The sequence below is a fragment of the Euwallacea fornicatus genome, chromosome 17 (assembly GCF_040115645.1).
Source record: "Euwallacea fornicatus isolate EFF26 chromosome 17, ASM4011564v1, whole genome shotgun sequence".
Lineage (NCBI taxonomy): Eukaryota > Metazoa > Arthropoda > Insecta > Coleoptera > Curculionidae > Euwallacea > Euwallacea fornicatus.
In genome coordinates this window covers 3,544,918-3,564,967 of record NC_089557.1, presented here as the reverse complement: position 1 = coordinate 3,564,967, position 20,050 = coordinate 3,544,918, and the positions used below count along the sequence as shown (strand labels likewise).

Genomic DNA, 20,050 nt, shown 5'->3' with positions numbered 1-20,050 from the left:
TTTCCCGGAATCTGCGATGCTCCCATCTATATGGAATATGGCACAGGTTAAGGTGAGGAATTTCAATTTCTGTGAAATCTCGGATTAATTAATCCATTGTAATGAACTACGTGATGCCACATTCTGTAGTCAAAATAATAGAAGCTTCGAGTGGCCTTAAATGAGCCCGAATTTGACTGAAGGCGCAATGGAAGCAAGAATACCACGCGTTAAATACATAAAGTGTACCACTGTCATTAACATGATGTCGATAAATAAACACTTAGATGTGCGTGCATTGTTCTAACACGTAGCATAGTGTCAGGTCAACGATCTTATAAATCGACAAGAGAACGAAATCAGATTAAGTCACATAAGTTGAGTCAATAGCTGCAGCAAGTGAAATCATTCAGTATTCTTTTTACCGAGCTTATTACCTAAGAATTTCGCATTATTTTGGATCAATAGTCAATATTAAGATGAAAATCCGAAACCTTGAATGGCGTTTATGAATAATCAAATAACTCATAAACAAAGAAAAACAAATCTCCTCTGAGCAGGAATGAGCTTGAGGTGCTTTAAGAACAGGCAAGATAGAGAAGAACCAGCGGGCGACGATGATCAAATTTATTAATGTTTCGTGTAAACGATAATAGTCTTAAGATTAAATTGAAGCCATGAATATTTTAAATAATGTTTGGTCCCTATTATCCCCGACAGGAACGAATCGATAGTAATTTCAAGCCTGTTAACATTTAGCCATCAACCCTTATTAAAATTCCTTCCCAAATAAGGGCTCAACCCCACATAATGGATTTTTCTGGACAGACCTGATGCGCAAAAACACAACTTTTTTGCCTCGTCATTTTGCACCATGTCTACCTCGACGTCTACATCAAGTTTACTTTTTTGCCCTTTGTGGAGGTCAGTTAAACAGCAATTAAAATTGCAAAAGCCTTCTTCTATTCACCTGCATACGATGAGAGAATCTCCCAAGGGGTGAATTTGTTTATTTTGCTACTTTAGAAGGTTGATCCCTCTGTGATATTTAACGGCCCTATTCCGTGGAATGCTCATGGTTAACAAAATCGTCTCGCATGAAAATTTAGAGCGCACTGTGTCTAGTGAGTCAAATTCACAATAACTGCACGTTAGGAATTTTTGGCGCTACAGCTGTAGTAACACATATACTACGTCTTTGAAGAAATTATTCTACATCTAAGAATATCGAAATTTAACCCAGTTTATCTTCTAATATATAAACATTTGGATTCGTATAACAATGGCTGAAATATATCTCTTGGTCAGTTCTGCTAGACAACCTTGATCAATATAGTGAATATCACTTTTTTTCGACATTAAAGAGAACACAATAATGGATGGCTAAAGTGGCTAATGAGTGTGAGTCAGTCATTGAAACCGAGGCAACAAAATATACCGACAACGGTAAATTATTTGCATAAAGTGACCACGATGAGTCAGCTATTTGTTCAGTTTTTTCTTTTATTTTGTTTGGAAACAACGCCTCAAGCGCATGCACGAGTGGTGGAAGTGGTAGAAGTGTAGTTCTTTTTACTAATGACTTACACCCTTAATAGAGGGTCTGTCGCCATTTTCATTTGTTCAGTGGTACCATCAGTGAAAAAGTACTTAAAAGCACCACATAAGTATACAAACTTTATATAGATTGTTGCAGAGATTACAGGATTTTAGAAAACAAAAAGTAGTTAATTAGAATATTGAAACGTGTAAAAAAACAAGGTCGGTTAATGAAGACACTTTAGAATTTGCTAATTTTACTTTTTTTCAACTCTCCTATAACTGGTTTCACGAGAGATTTGTTGATCGAACACTTTAAGTCTATGTTCGTCTCATACTTGAACCACTGAGTGTACATATTTACTTTTACATCATCTTTGCACGAGAATAGTATCAGTGGCCTAAAACGAGGTCTGTGTATCGATGGTTCGACATAAAAATCCACAAATTTTGTCGTAGACTCAATTAGTATCAATTGGAAAGGGCTGGTTTTCAGTTGAATGAAGTTGATCTGAAAATTGAGCATTAAGTAAGTAGATACTTGAATGAGGACGCAAGATAGGGGACGAAACTCAGGACGGAATTGGCTAATGTTGGATAAGGCGGTTTTAGAACCACTGATTTTAAATTAAGGGCCTCTAGATCAATATACTGGCAACTTTACCTGGATGATAATTTTCATGAAAACAACGAATCTTGGAAATACTCTCTTTTAATTTCAACGTTTCTCTGAATATTATGCCTTTGATGAAGTTGCTAAAACTTTAATCTATTAGCCGCTACCTACAAAAAAAAAGGCCAAAATGACATATGGTCATTTAATTATAGATTTAGTTCCAAGTTAAATACTGCGGTCATACCAGCAACAATTAAGTAAATAGTATAAGACAACTAATTATTTTAATAGAGGGCATGTGGTATTCGAATGATCCCTTCATGCTCTGTGAATCCCAGGGAAATGAGCAGTTTAAGGGCCACAAGATTAACGTACTGTTTACTTTGTACTGGTAATAGTATTTGATATGTTTTTCAATTTTTATAGAACAATTTCACGGTGACAGCCCTGAAAGCCATCAGAATTGAAGATTACTGAGGGAACAATAGGTCTCCGACATAACGAAATTTTATTTTCTCCCCAAATCTAACAAGCTTTCCAACAACACAGTCAAGGGGTGAAAATCCAAAACGAGTTGCCAAAATGAATTGAGAAATATAGTTTAAGTTTTAAGTCTTGATACGATCTATAAGTGGCTAAAACCAGTGTTGCGTATAGAGGCGCGAGTTACATGCTTCGACTGGCTTCTAATGAGGTTCAATGGTCTGAAAAGGCACATGCCATGGATTATTTGCTATGTTTTATGTCACTCAATGCTTTCCAATGCACGCAGAAACTGCAAGGACATGGTCACTCCCCAGACAGGAGGAAATTGAAAATAATCACCTCTCGTTTATTTTAATTATCATTAGCACATTCTGCGAAGCAGCGATATTACATAGACAAGATTAATTTACTATATTTAAAACCTTTATGCATACCACGCCTGGTTTACAGTTATACGTGCTGTATGTCCAGTTATCTAATGGACAGCTACTTAATGGATGTCATTTGGAAAAATGCTCACGCACCTCGATTTTGCTTCTATAACATTATTATTGTGATTAATAATAACACTATGAATTATTTATTATCATCAACGGCGTGCATGTTTTTTTGGCAAACTTATCTCAATCCCTTATCAGATCTACGCGGCTATTGATAATCATTACCGTTTTCAATTCATCATTGATAAAAATACATTTATTAAGGTAAGTAAACTCCATTGAAAAAAACATTTACACTAATGGACAGGTGTGAGCTTAAACGATCAACAATTTAGATTAGAAAATACTTAAATGCACTCTCAGTATGAATTCTGTTCGGTTAACACAAAGTATTCCTCATAAGGATCATATGTTAAGGTGATCATAATTTACAACACTAAGAATAATTTTAATTTGTTATGTCATTGCTCATTGTATGTTATTGCGGATTATATTTATTTATAGAGGGGAGTCAGCGATCCTTAATTACAATATTTGCACAAGGTCGCCAAATTAAACCTAATCATCCTCGTTATGTGCGAAGAGGATAATTGAACAGATAATCGTAATTGACAGGTATAAAATGGCGCTAGAACTATTGCTAAGCCTATTGGCTACATTCTTAACAACATAAAGGTAGGTACTGTTTTGGATAGTAGAGGGCACAGCATATATATACATTTTCATATAATGGTGGAAAACCTATTCCACTACTCTCATTTCCTATAGGACCTAGAAGACATCAAGTTGAAAACTTAAAATTTTATTCTCAAAATTAGATAACTAGTTCTTTAGAAGAATACAGAAAGAAGAAAGAGTATGAAAAACTTGGTTCAAGATCCAATAGTTGAAAATTCACTAAGTACTTGGAAATCCCAGATCAAAGAAAAAACTTCAAAAAAGGCTCAGAGACTTAGTAGTAAATAAATCCTTAGTAAAAAGGCAAACGTGGTTCAAGGGATACTTAATGGATTGATTGATTGCTGGCAATATGAGATTAAAAAGGGGGAGACGGGAGAGGTCTATTCTCAAATACTTTTTACATCAAAAGAGGTCGAAAGAAGTAAATCCAAACCTTTCTTTAAACTTGATAACTTGACAACAAATAAATTGAAAGGCAAAGTGGTTTTCTTTACACTAATCTGCAACATTTCCTACCACATCTCCTCAATATAAGCAGTTGTAGAACTGTTAATGATAAGTAAAATAATCAATTTTAATATTTTATCCAGAGTGCAAATTTCTAGGAAAGTAGCTATTCAACCACTCACAGGAGCAGTAGCATTCAACCACCTCATGCAACATTGCAATTACTAAACGAGCCTCTATTTACATATTAAAAGAATAAATTATCTGGCTGCAATTGTAAAAAGTACGTACAATACTGCACCGTTCACTTTGCGTGTCGCAATTGATAAACACTGTAAACAACTAAACTGTAGGTAATCAATGCAATCGTTCCATAATGAATTCCTGGTTAAGATAAATGATTATATCATCAAACACGAAAAGCTTATTGTAAAATACGAACAATTTAATTGATCAAAGCGGGATTTGTGTCTCAAAAAAGTCCTACCTTCAGATAACTCCAGATCCAATTCAGCCAGTTTCTCTCGCACGTCCTCCGGCAATTTGGAGACATCAATGTTCGTTTCACTCATTTTGTCTGTGAAATATACGGCACTACGTCGCGGAGAACACTATAAACACTACACTAGCACCCCGTTTTAATTAACATTACGGAAATTTAAGTCGGAGTCCCAATTAGTTTTTGTATATTCCCGAGCAATAAGATAGTCTCACGGTATGTTTTGACTGGAATAAAGTGACAGCTGTCGGATCGGCAGTGACGTTGCCGAGGACGGGCAATGTTGTCGGATTATGTTATGATTGATTTCATCGCTTGATATTTTCGAGAATAAAGGGTTGTTCTTGCGATTTTAAGACTCACTAAGGTAATTTGGCACTCGACTATTAAATACCTTAATAATCTATCTTAAACGCGAGTTTAAAAACAACATAACCTTCACTGGTTGTGGCAAATAATTTTTATAACCTGGATGTTTTATGATTAGGCAAAGCTTTCTTGGAAATCTGACAGAGACGCATTTGTCCTTCATAGCGGGCATTGATACCGGGTTCTACTCATAGGCAACACGTCGTACGACCGGGAAATAATCAATAAAATTTCAAATTATGCTAATAATAAACATTTAAAGCGCACTTATCATCACTTTGTTGTTACAATTAATTGAAAAATTGTTTTAAATGAGAAAAAAATCAAGACAAATTTGTTTATACCACGGTCTGAAAAGGCTATTAGTTTTACTCATATTGAAGAGTTGATTTCATTTACCCTTATGTCAAGAATACTGGTGTCTAATCCAATGCACTGAAAAATTATTAAAATAGAATATTAATACCCAAAAGTATTAATATTTTAAGTTTAGCGTTATTTTAAAATGTAAATACAATAAATTGAAAATAATATTTAAGTAGATCTTTATTATTTAAAAGCGAATTATACTCGCAGGCAACCTATCTTACAGCGAGTATTAGTAAAATTTCTAACAACCAGGAGAGTAAATAATGATTAAATATTTTTCACCATCATGTCAAGAATACTGAATGATATCTCATATTTAAAAAACTAGATATTTCAGGAAAGTAAAATATTCGTTTTATATTAGAATATAGCTATTTTTTATTAAAAATCGCATATCTAATTAATCGAAATTGCCTTCTTCGGTTTTGTATAATTTGAATCTAATAGTTTTTAAAGATCTGGCACGCTAAATTTACTTAAAAACTCCAAGAGCGATTAACCATCAACCTCTTTTCGAAATTTGTTATTGGTAACCTCATGATATTGTGATCAGATATCTGGCCATTGATGTTTTGTCTCTTTAAAAGAAAAAGCAGGTTCTTCTATCTAAAAGATAATGCTGCGACTTTCAACCTTGAACATTGAATTAAGTGAATGGAGAAACGTTAAAATCTGTTGAAAATAAATACAATTAGGACTAATTCAAAAAATAAGAAGATAACCTTTGGCATACTTTGGTTAATTTTTTTTATGGTTACTGAGCTTGAAATAATTTCCGTGCGTTCTTGACATAGGCAAAAATGTTTACTAGACTTGTGCTGCACAAGACCAAATTAGAATTGCTTCTCTAATCATTAAGAGGAAGTCGAAATCTCATGCGGAAACAATAAAAGCAACTTATCAATTAACGCTTTCCTCCGTTAAAAATAGCAAAAATCTTCTATGTAAAAGCACCGACTAAATATATTTCCATCTGGTTCTTTATTATTAGTTTGCTAAAGAACTCACTGCTTTAGACAGATCTAGATTAAAGTTCATCATTTCAGAGATCTGGTACGCATTCCCAATGCAAAAAGATGAAGATGTATATAAGAACCTCAACACGAAGACAAAGGGAAAATGAGATCTACCGCCTCAGTTTCTTTGATAAATCTTTGAGAGTGACCTGAGAACACATTTCAGAATTTCGTAACAGGTTATCACAGAACCGTCTCAAGAAGTATTGCGGTGTCTGTGCAAGCATTATTACAGCATGTCTATATTTTGGAACTATTTTCATATATTTTTTAAATATCTTAGCAATATGCAATAATTTGATTTGTGCTTTCTTTAAAAATATTAGTTGAGCAAATTCAACGTTAATGGCCATCTGTCGTTTAAAATTTTATTAGAAAAATGTTCCCAAGTACGTCTCTGTGTTCCAAGGGCCACACACACAAATCTAAACACAAGTGTTCCATACTATACAGCATCTCTCATCTGCTGGCATTAATTTCGTACCACCACACTTTCGGTTTTAGTTAGTACGCTCAGTAGTTCCCGTCCGGTAGTCTGAATCTTGAAAATTGGAACAGCGAAATCCGATAACTTCAACGGAAATATAAAGTGTGTTACTTGAAAATGCCGCGATAAGCGATTTAGTAATAGTTCACCGAACGCATAGTCGGAGGCCGGTTTTCCAATTTTTTTCAATATAAAGATACATTATGTGGAATGTGAAATAATTACAAAAAAGTAGTGAGAGCATTGAGAATGTGGTGTGGGATTAAAGGGAGTGTGTGAATTTGTTCAAAATCGAGGAGATAATCGTGGATTTTGTCATTTGATTAAAGATTTAACAGTAAGTAATCTCGAATTAAGGGTCCTTCGTTTTTCTTAATTTGGCGAAATGCGAAAGTAAAAGGGCATGTTTCAACATGCAAAGGATCAATTCGCCATCTCACATATTATCCATTTCCCGTGACATAATGCTTCCTCAGAATCTTATAATTTTTTTTAACAAATTTCCCAGTGAACATTTTTTTTTCAGCCCTGCAACTGGGACCAGCCGCAATGCAGCACTATAACTTTAAGAAAATTCTCATCTTCCTCGTGTTTGTGCAATTCGAGAAATGTCGGGGCCAACTAGTCCATGAAATTGACCATACCCCTGTAATTGGGCTTCAAAGGGCTCCTTGTTACGATTCATTCAATAGGCCTCAGGTAGGTAAATTACTGGGGAGAATTTAAGGCCCGTAACAGATTTTTTTGCCAAGAAAAAAGATTCAGCAAAAGTTCTATGAAATGCGCCTTAGCTGTTCTGTCAACATCTGTATCATTACTATCAATTTTGTCTCATTGAAATGAAAGAAATCCAGAGTCGATGATTCCATCGCATTCTTAAATTAGATTTTCCCCCAATGTAATGTAAATACAGATGTTTTATTATTGTTTAAAGCCAATAAAATCAACAAAACTCCAGCCGTCCTGAAATTAAAGCTTTAGTTAAGTCAATGAAATCATAAACCAGGGGCGTACCAGGATAATTAAAAACTGTAAATTGTATTGTAACACTCCTGGTAAGTCAGCAATTTTATGATTTTTACATTGCTTCAAAGATTCTTGTCTTTACTGCTGCTCTTAGTCAAAACTAAGAATAAAATGCGCCGTGCTCCGGGAAATAACAGTTTCGTATACAGGTCAAAAACCTTGCACGTGCACTCTGAGCTAAATATTGCTCAATTGCAAAGTAGTACCCGCCATCAGCTGTTCGAACGCATTCATGGGTTCTGCCCACCCATGGGTTCACAGTAATGATCCAAGAAAAACAACACACTAATTATAGAGAATTTGATTATTGCAGAGATGTATCCCTGAATTTGAGAATGCCGCCTTCGCAATGGATATAGACGCTACCAACACCTGTGGCGAAGAAGGGGAACAAGAATATTGCGTCCAGACTGGAATTACTGGCATCCGCAAATCTTGCGCTATTTGCTATCCTGGTCAACATCATGCCAGGTACATGGCCGATCTGCACAATGTGGACAATCCTACTTGGTGGCAATCTCAGACTATGCTGGAAGGCATTCAGTGGCCCAGTCAAGTGAACTTAACTATAAGATTCGGTGGGTATCAGCAAGAAAGACAGAACTAATTTTATCAAATTTTCTTGTTTAAGGCAAAACTTTTGATATCACCTATATTCGCCTTTGGTTTATGTCCCCAAGACCGGAGAGCTTTTACATATCGAAGAAAATCAGCCCAGATAGTCCATGGACCCCGTACCAGTATTACAGGTAATTTAGTTATTTTTTTACTAGAGACGTATTGAGACCTCAACAATTATTTTGTGTTATCCGAATATCGAAATTAACGCACTATTAAAAAATTTCGAAGCCTGCACTTTCAGTTTTTCACAAAATTATCGCCACGTTTCATTCGTAACATCTAGTGCTACATGTCGGGACACTTATGGTCTGCCAGACCAGACGTCCACTACGAAAGGGGACGAAACTAGAGCTCTGTGTACTTCGGAGTACTCGGATATATCTCCATTACGTGGTGGTAATGTAGCTTTCAGTACACTGGAAGGAAGACCTTCTGCCTATACATTCGATGCCAGCCCCGAATTACAAGTAAGTAAACTGTTCCTTACGTGGGTCAAGGTTGTTTCCAAAAAGAAATTCGATCGTCAAAAGGAACAATCCATCAGTACAAAGCATGGTTCACGAGCCTAGGCCACAATAGGCTTTACCTCGAACTGTTAGCAAATATAATATTGAGGGAAATATTATCTATACTGCACACTTGGTTATGATTTATGCATTTGGCCCTCAACTATCAGATAAGGAACTAAAATTTGAGTCACGGTATACAACTCCTTTCGTGCGCTCGTGTATAAGACCTAACGAGCGTTTTATGAAATAGATTATGACACCAATCGCATGCCGAATCAGTCACTAGTTTTCATTCCCTTTCGAGCTTCCTATAATAACAGACGCGATTCCGGCCAATTCGGTATATTCCAGTTATTAATCCAAAGTATTCCAATATACCTGTTGCACGGTAAAACCATCATCATGCACCGGAGTCGCCGACTTGTACCATCCAAGTCATCAATTAAACTCAATCCAAACCAAATCCAATACCAAAATCGAATTAAAGCTGCACCTCCACCACCACTCCCCGCGCCCATTGTGGACGTCGAAGAAAACCAGTTTGTAGTCGATGAGGTGATCAAAATAGTCAAAGATACCATTGAAGAACTACTCACCGGCCACGTCTACAAAAAGGAAAAAGTGAACCATATGAGCGCATCAGTTTCTGAACGATGCCTGAGCGCGCTCAGCAAGTTGAAGAAGAACTTTAAGTACGTGATTACGTGCTCTATTATGCAGAAGACTGGGGCAGGACTGCACACTGCCAGTTCCTGCTATTGGGACAGTACCACTGATGGTACGTGCACGGTGCGATGGGAGAACAAGACCATGCATTGCGTGGTCACGGTGTTTGGACTGGCCATTTAGAATTTTAGATTATGTGACGAGGATGTGTTTTTTTTATAGGCGTTTTTGGACCAGTTTGTGCCTGACGAATAAATTGCAATAAAATATATTCTTACACTAAATTATTATTATTAAAAATCCCTCGTTTCAAACTAGTCTCTTAGCGCACCACACAGTAAAACCTCGTTCCCGCTCGTTTCTGGGAAAATATAAATTATACAGGATGTTTCATGAACATACTGACAAACTTTGATGGGATGTAGAGCTCATTAAAACAGGTATTTAAATCGAATAAAGTTAGATCCGAAATGGCTGCGAAAACTATGAAATACACTATCATGTTCTGTGAGCTTAGTTCTCCTGAGGGCACCGAAGTGCTGGGACTGAAAGGTAAAGTTTTGACGTGAATTGGAAAATTTAAAGGTCCAAACTGGCGCTTTACGAAAATAGCAAATTTTTACGTGTCCTAATGAGTATTCTCGTGTATCTAGGAGTGGGTAACCGCTACGGAGCTCCGCATAACTTTGGACCGCATCAACACCTTCGGAGACGAAGTCTTCGGCGACCAGCAAGTACTCAAATCCTACTTTTATGCCATTGCGGATGTGGCAATAGGTGCTCGTTGCAAGTGTAATGGACATGCTTCAGAATGTGTATCCAGTACTGGTGATGGGGGGGTTCGGACGAGAGTCTGCAGGTGCGAGCACAACACCGCTGGACCCGATTGTGGGGAATGTTTGCCCTTTTTCAACGACGCCCCATGGGCCAGGGCTACTGCCATTAGTGCCAACGAATGCAAACGTAAGTTTTTACATGTCACATAGGTCGTTGCTACTACAGGGGTCTAATTTAAAAACGTTATAACTGCGGTACTAAAGGTCTAACCAAAAAACGTTTCTTTACATTGGTCCAGCCTTGAGTAAGACACCCTGTATATATAGATGATGTCAACGTTCGCGTGTAAAAAAGGCAAATTTGGTGTTTATGTAGAGCTTTTTCTACGTTTCGGTCTCTGTTTGATCAATATCTGTAGGTGATGAATTTATTTGGATTCGCCGACTTGTTTAGTCCAAAAAAGAAAGTGCATCGACTGATTTGCTTAGAAAGGGGGTTTTCACTGAAAATATCAATTACGTTTGATGGGGACCTTCAAGTAGGTATTGCCGTACTTAGAAGGTCTATTAAAGATTTTGTCAAATATACACTCACTTAGATATGAAATACATCACCCAGTAATAATAATTATTAAGTTTTGTAATTTAGGCAAAGTAATGATTTATAACAGAGTATAAAATGATCAGAGTTTCAGTAAAAAAAACATTTATTAATTAAAAAGTTGATAATGTGCTCTTTGCGGCATATGATCAGATGTTCAATATCCTCCTGGGATATTTCATTCCATACTACCTTAAGGTGGTGTGGGGTAGATCATTTAAATGATTTGCAGGCCTTGGTAAGTTCTAAGACGGCAACTCATCATATCCCAGAGATGGTCGATAGGCGATAGATCCTATGACCATGCAGACCAAGGTAACATTTCCAATGGTGCTTGTTCCAGATACCTTCGAGTAATGTTTGCAGCATGTGGCCCTGCATTATTCTGTTGGAAAATGCCATTTAGTAAAATCTGCATGGAGGGCAGTAATATTGCAGTAAAAAAAAGAACCTGTTAGATTTTACAAAAAAAAACCATTGGCGTTCTTTCTTCTTTGCTGAAACTCTGATCGTTTGGTATTCTATTATGAAGCATTACTTTGCCAAAATTACAAAGCGTATTTATTATGGTGTATTTCATATGAAACTGAGTATATTTTAATGAAAATGTTTTCCCCCTGCGCACACTGTTGGACTGTTCGTTGCTGGACTCTGAACGGACTTACCTATAAATCCGCTTTTCCGCCCCTCTCAGCAACTGCAAAAACCAAGGCCGTACCAATAGACGTTGCTAAGTTAGAATATGAAAGAAAAGTCATTGCTTTAAATTGATTTATGCGCATGGTACAATTTTGAGTTTTTGTAAAAAAAATAGTGTCGTATTAAAAAAATTATTCAAAAGAAAAATTCATTATTTAATTCGTAACGAGGGTATTCTGACTGAAATATACACCTGACAAAGCCCATTTTCTATAGCTTCTCTTAAACAGCTCCCATATTTCACCTATATCACGGGTTCCGCGGTTGACATGTTAATAAGGAACCAGTTGTATCTTTGAGCGTTGGCGTACTACGAAGAAGTACCTTGCCGGGCCTTAGCATAAACATACGGTTTTAGTGCATTTTGAGTCGGTGTCGCGGGATTTGGTACCATCAGGGTTTCATTTCGCGCAAAATTGTAAAAGTAGGGAGTTAGGAAATATACTATTGACAATGAGTTTGTCGTGAAACTTCATAAATTTCCATGATGCACTGAAAATAGAAAGCATGAAAATGCTGCTGACGGTTTTGAAAATAATTCTCCTATTGGATAAATCCATCATCTATCCAGCTACGAGCCTGTCATGGGACGGTCTAACTCCATGGTTTTCTGGAAGCCGTAAGTCTGATTATTTCCAAACTATTACTTTCTTTACATACTTGCTTCTTCGATCAGATAAACGTTAAACAATGCTTGAATGATAGTCCTGACCTTAACCAATAATGGTTAACCATTTGATGTTGCCATCAACATAATGTGAAAGGATAAAGTTTCTTTACATGCAAAAATTGTTATGGAACTTCGTTGCAGACGAAGTAGGGCGATTTCTAGTAAACCCGATTTCTCTTTGATTTGAACACAAAAAGGTCTTTATGCATTGTAAATTCAGCGCCAGGCCCATCATTACGTACCATTCTCCCATCACCTCCTACACGTCTTGTATTTTAAGCGCAGCCCTTGACGTCCCACGCAACCATTAAATGCAGTTTAAACGCTGATTACCTGCTATTGGGTTTCATTATGATTTATATTGCGGGGTTGTCGATACGGATATCGGCCCTTAAGGGATTAACCGCAGCGATTCGCAATACATTTGAAGAGGGTAAAGAGGGAATAAAATCAGAACTACGGGGTGTAAATTCAGTGTATATAGAGATTGGGTGTCTAAAATTGCGGTTGAGAAAATTCAATTATTTATCTGATCTGCGTGGAAAAATAAGACTTTCTTGCGCGATAAATCTATTTCCGCCAATTTGAAAACGACACGGGTTCCTAAAACTGTATTTCAAGTCTTCGAGGACTCGCAGATGGCAGGACCGGCCTCAAAAAGTTTGGCGCCATGGGCGAAATTTTTAATCACCCTCCTGCCCTCGAGAAAAATCGCTGACCAAAAAAGTTCGCCACCCTTCCTGGCCTGCCGCCCTTGGTCGTTGCCTAACCTGCCCGTCCTCTCACCTCATAAGGCCGGTAACAACAGTTATGTCCGGTGATCGATTTGATATAAAATCTGCTAATTGAATGTTTTTTGGAAACTTACAAAACTAAAGGAATTTTCATACATGTGTTACGTCGAAAAAGCACTGTTGGTTACTACACTCAGTACATACCTCGGCTGTTCATTAGAATGTCGATTTTGCATTCATTGTACAGGTATAACTATCTTTTCTAAAGCCTCGTTGTTATGTGTTAATTATTCTTGTGTCAGTCATTTTCAAAGATCTTTTGCTCAATTTTTATAAGAAGCATTGTAATAAGGAATATTTTCTATCATAAGCATTTTATTGTTTCCCTTCTGAATGCAGTCATCGCAGAGCGTACTTTTACCCACCGTAAAGTGAATTTTGTCCTATTCAAAGCATTCTTCCTAAACATTTGCGAAGGGGAAAAATACTTCTTTTTACCATTTTTTACGCTTTGATCGTAGACCATTTGTGCCCAAACTACCTTTAAGAAAAGCTCCAAATTAATCATCTATGCAAGTGGGCCTGTGACATGTTTCTTAGTTTCCGAACTGCTGGGTCACCTTGGTAAGTTTAAATGAAGGACCCCGAAACCACATTTCCGAGAGTAGCAATTTAGAACTGAAGAAGCCGGGGTGTGTATCTGATCCAAATCAGCAGTCGTTTTAAAAAATAACTTAAAAAACTCAAAATATTCGGGAGGTAGATGATCCTTAATTGTAATATTTCTATTTTCGATCGTCGATATCTTGGCAACTTGGTGAGAAACTTCTGAGATATTGTGGGTCGCAATTTTGAAAATGCTTTAGAAAAACGAACTCTCAAACTGTATTTCCGGTAAATTCTCTATCCAGGGTCGATATATGATTCAAATGAATCGATTCGAGGAGCAAAGAAGTTAGGTGACCGGCATATGCTTGTAGAAGTATATTTTCCGGAAAAAATGGATACTCACATTTTATCCGGATTTTGGAGGGCCAGAAATCCTGGATAAAAGAGTCAATTTCGATTACAGAGTGCAATTGTAATGGATACTCCAGCAGATGCGTCTTCGACTCTAAACTCTACGAGCAATCAGGCCATGGAGGTTACTGCTTGGATTGCTCGGCTAACAGGGATGGACCCAACTGTGAACGATGTAGGCCCAACTATTACATGAGGGATGATGGTTATTGCATCCCCTGCCAATGCGACGAAACTGGATCATTGTTTCAACAGTGCAATGCTGAGGGAAAATGCCAGTGCAAACCTGGAGTAACTGGGAATAAATGCGATACGTATGCACAAATTAATCAAACCAGTAATAATCATTTCAAAAAATCAAAATAAAAACACACGATCCTTAGAAAGGATAACGGCATTATTCACATGGACTACTCGATATCGTATTCTCGACTTCCAGGTGTGCAGAAAACCACTACGAATTCTCGAAGTCCGGCTGCAAAAGTTGTGAATGTGCGGAAGAGGGTTCTGAGTTCAATGTGCCTCATTGCAACCCTACTAATGGAGAATGCGTTTGCAAGGAAAACGTGGAAGGGAAACAGTGCCGGGAATGCAAGCCCAGCTTCTTCAACTTGGATTTAGAGAACGAGTTTGGGTGTACTCCTTGCTTCTGTTATGGCCATTCTTCTCAGTGTCGATCGGCCCAAGGTAAACTAAATATTTGAATAATGATTGGTAATGAATTTTCATTTTAGGGTATTCAAAATACGCCCTTGAATCGAGCTTTGCAAAAGGAAGCGAAAAGTGGAGGGCAGAGGATCAGTACGGCAAAAATGTGCCAATTAAATACGAAACCATCAGCCAAAGTACTAATTACTTTATTAGTTCGGGAATATTAAATACAAATTGTTTCTTAATAAAGGCATTGGTGTTAAGTCTCAAGACGAAGAAGTGGTTTACTTCCTAACTCCACATAGATTCCTAGGAGATCAAAGAGGCTCTTACAACCAACTCCTGGAGTTTTCCTTCAGAATAGGAGACAATAGGCTCTTCCAAACCGCAGCTGACATTATAATCGAGGGTGGTGGAAATCGTATCACCAACACCATTTTTGGCCAAAGCAACCTCAACCCTACGATAGAGGTATGTCTTGCCCTTACCCTGTCGAATCAATCGACTCCGACGTAATTATGTATTTCAGTCCCAGCCTTACAAGTTCAGGCTTCATGAACATCCGGACTTCCAGTGGCAACCAAGATTGAACTCTAGAGATTTTATTTCCATCCTGACCAACTTGACCGCAATCAAAATTAGGGGCACATATTCGACCAAAGGGGTGGGGTTCTTGGACGACGTAAAACTGCAAACTGCCGCTCCCGGAGCTGCTGGAGTTCCGGCTCTATGGATGGAATTTTGCGAATGTCCTCAAGGATATATCGGACAATTTTGCGAATCCTGTGCAGCAGGGTACCGCCATTCTCCTGCCCATGGAGGACCTTTTACTAACTGCATTCCGTGCGATTGCAACAAACATGCGGAAATTTGCGACTCTGAGACTGGAAGATGCATTTGTCAGCATAATACTGCAGGAGAAAATTGTGAATTTTGTGCTAGGGGGTATTATGGAAATGCCTTGGCAGGTACAGTATTGCACCCTCAACCGATTAGTTCAACTTCTTTATTCCGAATACTAAAGGAACGCCCGAGGATTGTCTACCATGTAACTGCCCCAATGGAGGAGCATGCATTCAACTCCAAGACGATCTAGTTATGTGCACCGAATGCCCAATTGGATACTCGGGATTCAGGTGCGACGTTTGTTCTGATGGTTATTATGGGGACCCCACTGGGGTCTTTGGTCCAAAATCACCTTGCCAAGTATGCGAATGCAACCAAAACATCGACACCAATGGTATTGGCAACTGCAACACCACCACTGGAGAGTGCCTTAGATGTATTCACAATACTGGAGGATCTACATGCGAAGTTTGCCTGCCAGGTTTGTTTAGCTCACACGTTAATTTCGACCAGCAACAACAAGAATTTGGCCTTTCAGGCTATTATGGTAATGCCCTGGTTTTGCCCAAGGGCGACTGCAAGCGCTGCGAGTGCAACCCTATTGGTACCATCTCCGACTCCAATGGAGAACCCATATGTGATTCTAGCACCGGAGCATGTGTCTGCAAGCCGAACGTGAAAGGCAGAAACTGCGACCAATGCGAAGAAGGCTACTACAATCTGCAAGGTGGAGATGGGTGCCAGAGTTGCAACTGCGACACCATTGGGTCTTTCAATCATACTTGTGATCTTTACAACGGACAATGTTATTGTCGACTTGGAGTTACTGGGTAAATATAAAGTGGTTCGAAGGAAGATCGTTCATAACTGATCTTGGTCCTAGCTTACGTTGCGATCATTGCGAAGCGAGGAAATACGGGTTTTCACTGGAAGGCTGTAAAGAATGTGAATGCGATGGGGTGGGTTCCAAAGATTTGCAATGTGACTCGTCCGGGCAGTGCCCTTGCTTGGACAACGTTGAAGGACGCCGATGTGATAGATGCAAGGAAAACAAGTACGATAGGCATCGAGGATGCGTCGGTATATCCTTTCGGACTATCTTATTTATTGAAATCTCTATAATCAAATTATATTTTAGACTGTCCCGAGTGCTATAATCTAGTACAAAATGATTATAGAGCGCACTCAAACAAGTTGGAAAAACTGAACGAAATCATTAATGAAATAGAGCGAAGGCCTACTGTTATCACTGACTCGGATTTCCGCACCGAGCTGGAGAAGTTGGATGATGACATAGATGAACTTTACGATAAAGTTAAAACTGCAACAGGAGAGGAAAGCATCATTCACCAGGTGCAGGATATAAAGAAGAGGGAAGAGGATGTTGCTAGGACTTTGGAGAGCGTCAACGAGAACATCGATGGCATTAGAGCGAAAACTGACGAAGCCAAAACGATTAACCATAATACCGATATGGTTTTGGAACAGGTGGGTCAGAGAGTTTAAGAAGGACTTATTATTTAGGAATGAACGTTACGTTTCAGCTCGACCAAAGTCTAGAAGACATCCGCTCCCAATTCGAATCAGACGCCAAAAAGGCCTTAGTAGATGCGTGGGAGAGAAGCAAGCAAGTGGGTCAACAATCCGAGACTATGACCAAAGTCGCCAAAGAGGCACGAGAATTGGCTGATGCTCTGGATAGACAAGCGGATAGGTTGGTCTCCGACGCCAAAGATGCTAAAAATAAATCCAGCGAAGTTTACGAGTTGGCCAAGAAAGCCAACTCCGATCAGGTACCTGGAAGTTTCGCATGGATGGATGAAAAGTTAACGTTATGTTCATAGAGCTTAGTAAAAGAGAAGATTGGGAAGCTGAAACACGATCTGGATGGGGCTGAGGACAAATTAAATAAGACGAGTCAATTCACCAACGATGTCCATGCCAAGGCTAATCAGGTCAAGAACGAGGCTTTGGATCTCTTGAACGAGGTCATGAACTTGAATGTGCCCACTGTGGATGTTCCAGATCTCGCCAAGAAGTCGCAGAGTCTGAAGGAGGAAGCCAGACGCTTGGGAGACAAGGCTGAGAATTTGTTGAGTCAAAGGTATATTAAAATGTTTTTTTCTTTGTTATAAAATGGTAAAAAAACGATTGTAATTTCCATGCAGCAAAGAATTGAAAGCTATGGTAGACAGCAGATATGAGGAAGGAAAGCAGCTGGTGGAAAAAGCGTCAGACCAACAGACGGCCTTGGCGGAATTGGTGGATGAAATCCATGAAGCAAACGAAACTGTGAGCAAAACTATTGAAGAATGGACAAACAAATTGAATGAGGCCGAACGCATCTATACGGACCTTCTAAGTGAGATATTTGAAAGATTATCGGAAATACATTTAAAAGGTACTTTTCAGGCTCTGATTCTGACACTCAAAAATCTCGTCAAGAGGCAGAGGATGCCTTAAAGACTATACCAGATATTGAGGCCATTATAAGCAACACCTTGAATAAAGCCGATCAGGCGCAAATGCAGCTGCAAGAAGTCGGCAGGATTGCCAATGAATCGCTCGCTTCTACCCTCACTGCGAAGAGTCGCGGAGAAAGGGCCTCGAATGACGTACTTATAAAGATAATAATGAAATTCCATTGTTTTAATTTGCGTGTTTTAGCTAAAAAAGTTCCTAGAGCAAGCCAGTAAGCTTAACGAAGATACCAACGATTTCCTCATTTCTGAAGCGGACATTGGCAGAAGAATTGAAGCATCAGAGGACAAATTAGACACTCTGCTCAAGCATCCTTTATGCAACAGCTCCCTAGTGGATCAGGCTAAGGATAACGTGAGCCATTTCAAATCAATATTTTCGCAAATCTATATTCTTGCTCTTGAAACTTAGGTGGGCAAAGCCGTTCAAGAAACCGACAAAGTCTCCGACCAAGTTGCCAAGCTTCTCGATGATGTGCAGGAAATAATCTCCGAGCTGGACAACACTCCTAATATACACGAAGAGATTCTGGACCGTCTCGACCACGACATTATCGAAATTGAAAGAATGATCAATAGCAGCAAACTGGAGGAACATTTGGAGAAGCTGCAAAATCAACACAGAGTGCAGAACGGTCTGATTGAGGACTACAAAATCAAAATTGATGAAATGCAGAGGGATGTTGAAAATATTAAGAATATAGTAGACGCGTTACCTGTATCTTGTTTCAGAAGGGTCGAATTGGAGCCCTAAATTGCTATTTTACTCAACATACTAAATATCCAGCAGTATAAGTACTTATTACATATTTCTTTCTTGAAATTTTCACTGCCTTATATGCGTTTATTTTAATATTCGACGATAATACCAAAGACTAATATATCAGATATATTTGTAAATAGAACGGATAGATTTAAGCTTATTAATAATTATTGTGCAAAGAAAAAAAATTTCTTAAGCCATTCTGGTTGGCCATAGCGTTAAGCGTGGTTTGTTCGAGGGACTAATACATTAAGTAAGTCTACCATATTACTAAGTGAAGGGAATGCATTTTAGTGAAAATAAATGAGTAACAAATCAAAATCATCTGAGTCTGATTACCTCGTCATCATATCAATTGCTTTGTAGTTCCTGCATATGAGTCATGCAGAAATAAAATATTGATGGCGCGCACCGGACTTTTGAGACTTTGAATTTAAGCAATTTTCGGATGCATTAACATTTAACTTTACAGGGTGTCGAGAAACAATTTCGAAGTACTTTAGGTGATTCTAGAGATTAAAACAATAAAAACATCTTTTATAAACTTCCCCAAAGATTCCTTCTTAAAGGAGCTAGTACTCGTTTAAGGGGGTACTTTGAATATGTATTTTTGGAAACAAATTCCAGAATGCACTGAGCCGAACGAAGGCGGTTTTGAAAATTTATTGTGAACAAGTGACAATTCCTTAACAATATTAGTCTTATTATTGCTGGTGAATAAAAGAATATTTCTACTACAAGGGGGGCTACTATGTTTATTAACATGTATTTCCACGTCTATACAGGGTGTTTCCTAACTACGTGTAAAAAATTTAAAGGCGTAATCCTCGACTGATTTTGAGTCAAAAATGTCTAATAAACATATGTTCGCAAATGCCTTATTTCCAAGATACAGGGTCTTGACTGAAAGACGTTGAAAGGGGTTTTTAAAGGTTTGGTGGTTTGGAAGCCTTTCCATGTAAATGCGCCTCGCTGCCAAACACTTACCATCAGCAAGGCCGTAAACAAAAACCATATTGGTCATTTCTTGATTAGTGTAATTAGGCATTTGAAAAATTTT

The 20,050-nt window shown here is 38.2% G+C and overlaps 1 protein-coding gene and 1 pseudogene across 1 annotated transcript; both read left to right on the top strand.

Moving 5' to 3' along the window:
• The first annotated feature begins 6,919 nt into the window (after positions 1 to 6,919).
• LOC136344757 (laminin subunit gamma-1-like) lies at positions 6,920 to 19,311 on the top strand. The gene is made up of 21 exons (XM_066292492.1): positions 6,920 to 7,265; positions 7,455 to 7,627; positions 8,268 to 8,532; positions 8,586 to 8,703; positions 8,859 to 9,042; positions 10,404 to 10,713; positions 14,303 to 14,564; positions 14,690 to 14,937; positions 14,985 to 15,095; positions 15,152 to 15,372; positions 15,431 to 15,869; positions 15,926 to 16,228; positions 16,286 to 16,577; positions 16,631 to 16,827; positions 16,886 to 17,235; positions 17,292 to 17,540; positions 17,592 to 17,851; positions 17,916 to 18,109; positions 18,160 to 18,362; positions 18,415 to 18,582; positions 18,640 to 19,311. The coding sequence occupies exons 2-21, from the start codon at positions 7,478 to 7,480 to the stop codon at positions 18,979 to 18,981; spliced, it is 4,866 nt and encodes a 1,621-aa protein (XP_066148589.1). The 5' UTR covers positions 6,920 to 7,265; positions 7,455 to 7,477; the 3' UTR covers positions 18,982 to 19,311.
• On the top strand, positions 9,053 to 10,387 carry LOC136344759 (dynein light chain Tctex-type 1 pseudogene; annotated as a pseudogene).
• Positions 19,312 to 20,050: the final 739 nt, after the last annotated feature.

What these genes read in the sequence shown, in the direction of transcription:
- LOC136344757 (XM_066292492.1), top strand. Translation starts at nt 7,478, where the DNA reads ATGCAGCACTATAACTTTAAGAAAATTCTCATCTTCCTCGTGTTTGTG. An exon ending in GAACTTAACTATAAGATTCG is followed by an intron (nt 8,533 to 8,585) that starts GTGGGTATCAGC and finishes TTCTTGTTTAAG; the next exon opens with GCAAAACTTTTGATATCACC. An exon ending in TAGTGCCAACGAATGCAAAC is followed by an intron (nt 10,714 to 14,302) that starts GTAAGTTTTTAC and finishes TTTCGATTACAG; the next exon opens with AGTGCAATTGTAATGGATAC.